General features: G+C 64.4%; 1 protein-coding gene across 1 annotated transcript in view; it reads right to left on the bottom strand.

Annotated features, from left to right (window-relative positions):
- Window positions 1-1,247, bottom strand: part of CAMK2B (calcium/calmodulin dependent protein kinase II beta) — a 24,696-nt gene that overhangs the window by 8,266 nt on the left and 15,183 nt on the right. Inside the window, exons 9-11 of the mRNA XM_057385692.1 lie at window positions 902-996; window positions 572-694; window positions 403-486 (exon numbers count right to left, since the gene is read on the bottom strand). Of these exons, the coding sequence (XP_057241675.1) occupies window positions 403-486; window positions 572-694; window positions 902-996 (302 nt within the window). The remainder of the gene's footprint in view (window positions 1-402; window positions 487-571; window positions 695-901; window positions 997-1,247) is intronic.

The raw sequence follows: 1,247 nt of genomic DNA, 5'->3' as shown, positions 1-1,247 counted from the left end.
AGCACAGCACCACAGGGGACCCCAACTGCCACTGGGAAGGGACTGATGGGTGCTGGGGTAGAAACATGCTGTACCTGATGCTGCCAGAGTGGTCAGAGCACGGGTCCCACAGCGGGCAGGGCAGGGGAATGTCCCACAGTGGGCACAGGATTGTCCCACAGAGGGCAGGGGTCCCACAGCGGGCAAGGGACAATCCCACAGCAGAGCAGGGGTCCCACAGCAGGGCAGGGGTCCCTCAGGGAGCAGGGGAATGTCCCACAATGGGCAGGGGAATGTCCCACAATGGGCAGGGGTCCCACAGCGGACAGGGCAGGGGTGGGTCCCCCAGCAGAGCCCCCTCCCCACAAGGTGCCACAGGTAAGCTCCATCCCCAGCCCACGCCTCCCCCTGCAGCCCCCTCACCTTGAGCTTCCTCCGGGCGTTGAACTTTTTCAAGCACTCCACCGTCTCCTGCCTGTGCATCATGGAGGCCACGGTGGAACGTTGCTGYGGGGGACAGTGGGGTCAGCGCCAGGTGCCAGCGGGTCCTGGCCCAGGTGACACCACGCACGGGGGGACATGTGGCACTTACGCAGACCCACGGGTGCTTGAGGGCCTCGTGGGCTGTGATGCGCTTGGCAGGGTTGATGGTCAGCATCTGATTGATGAGGTTTTTCGCTTCGGGGGTGACCGTGTCCCACTCGGGCGAAGGGAACTGGGAGGGCACAGGGACACGGGGGTGACAGCTGTGGAGGGGCAGCCCTGTGGTGGCACCTGTGTCACTCCACAGCTCTGCCTATCCCCGACGATCACCAGAGACATGGCCCAAAGCCACCCCCAGGCTCTGCCTGCTGCAGATGAGCTGTGACATCCCTCAGTAGGTTCCAGCGCGGGGCACGGGGGGCTGGCACCGCGCACTTACATCGTATGCCCCGGCCTTGATTTGTTGGTAGAGTTTGTGCTGGTCCTCGTCCCAGAACGGCGGGTAGCCCACCAGCAGGATGTACAGGATGACCCCTGYGCCAGGGAGAGTGGGGTTAGGGGGGTACAGGGACCCCAAGACACCCCTGGCTCCCTCYGGCCCTGTGGTGTCCCCGTGACACAGCAGTCATCCCCAGCACRGCCTGTCCCCCTGCTGCCACGATGGCACCCATGGGGGACAGTGTGGCACTGCTGGGGCACATGGCATGGGATGGCTCTGGATGGGGTCAGGGCTGGAATGGGAATGGGAACTGGGATGGGACTGACATGGAAATGGGGTGGGAAAG

This window comes from Malurus melanocephalus, unplaced genomic scaffold (genome assembly GCF_030028575.1).
Source record: "Malurus melanocephalus ecotype Western Australia unplaced genomic scaffold, MMel_1.1 scaffold_856, whole genome shotgun sequence".
Taxonomy (NCBI): Eukaryota; Metazoa; Chordata; class Aves; order Passeriformes; family Maluridae; genus Malurus; species Malurus melanocephalus.
This window is presented reverse-complemented; position numbering and strand designations above follow the sequence as displayed.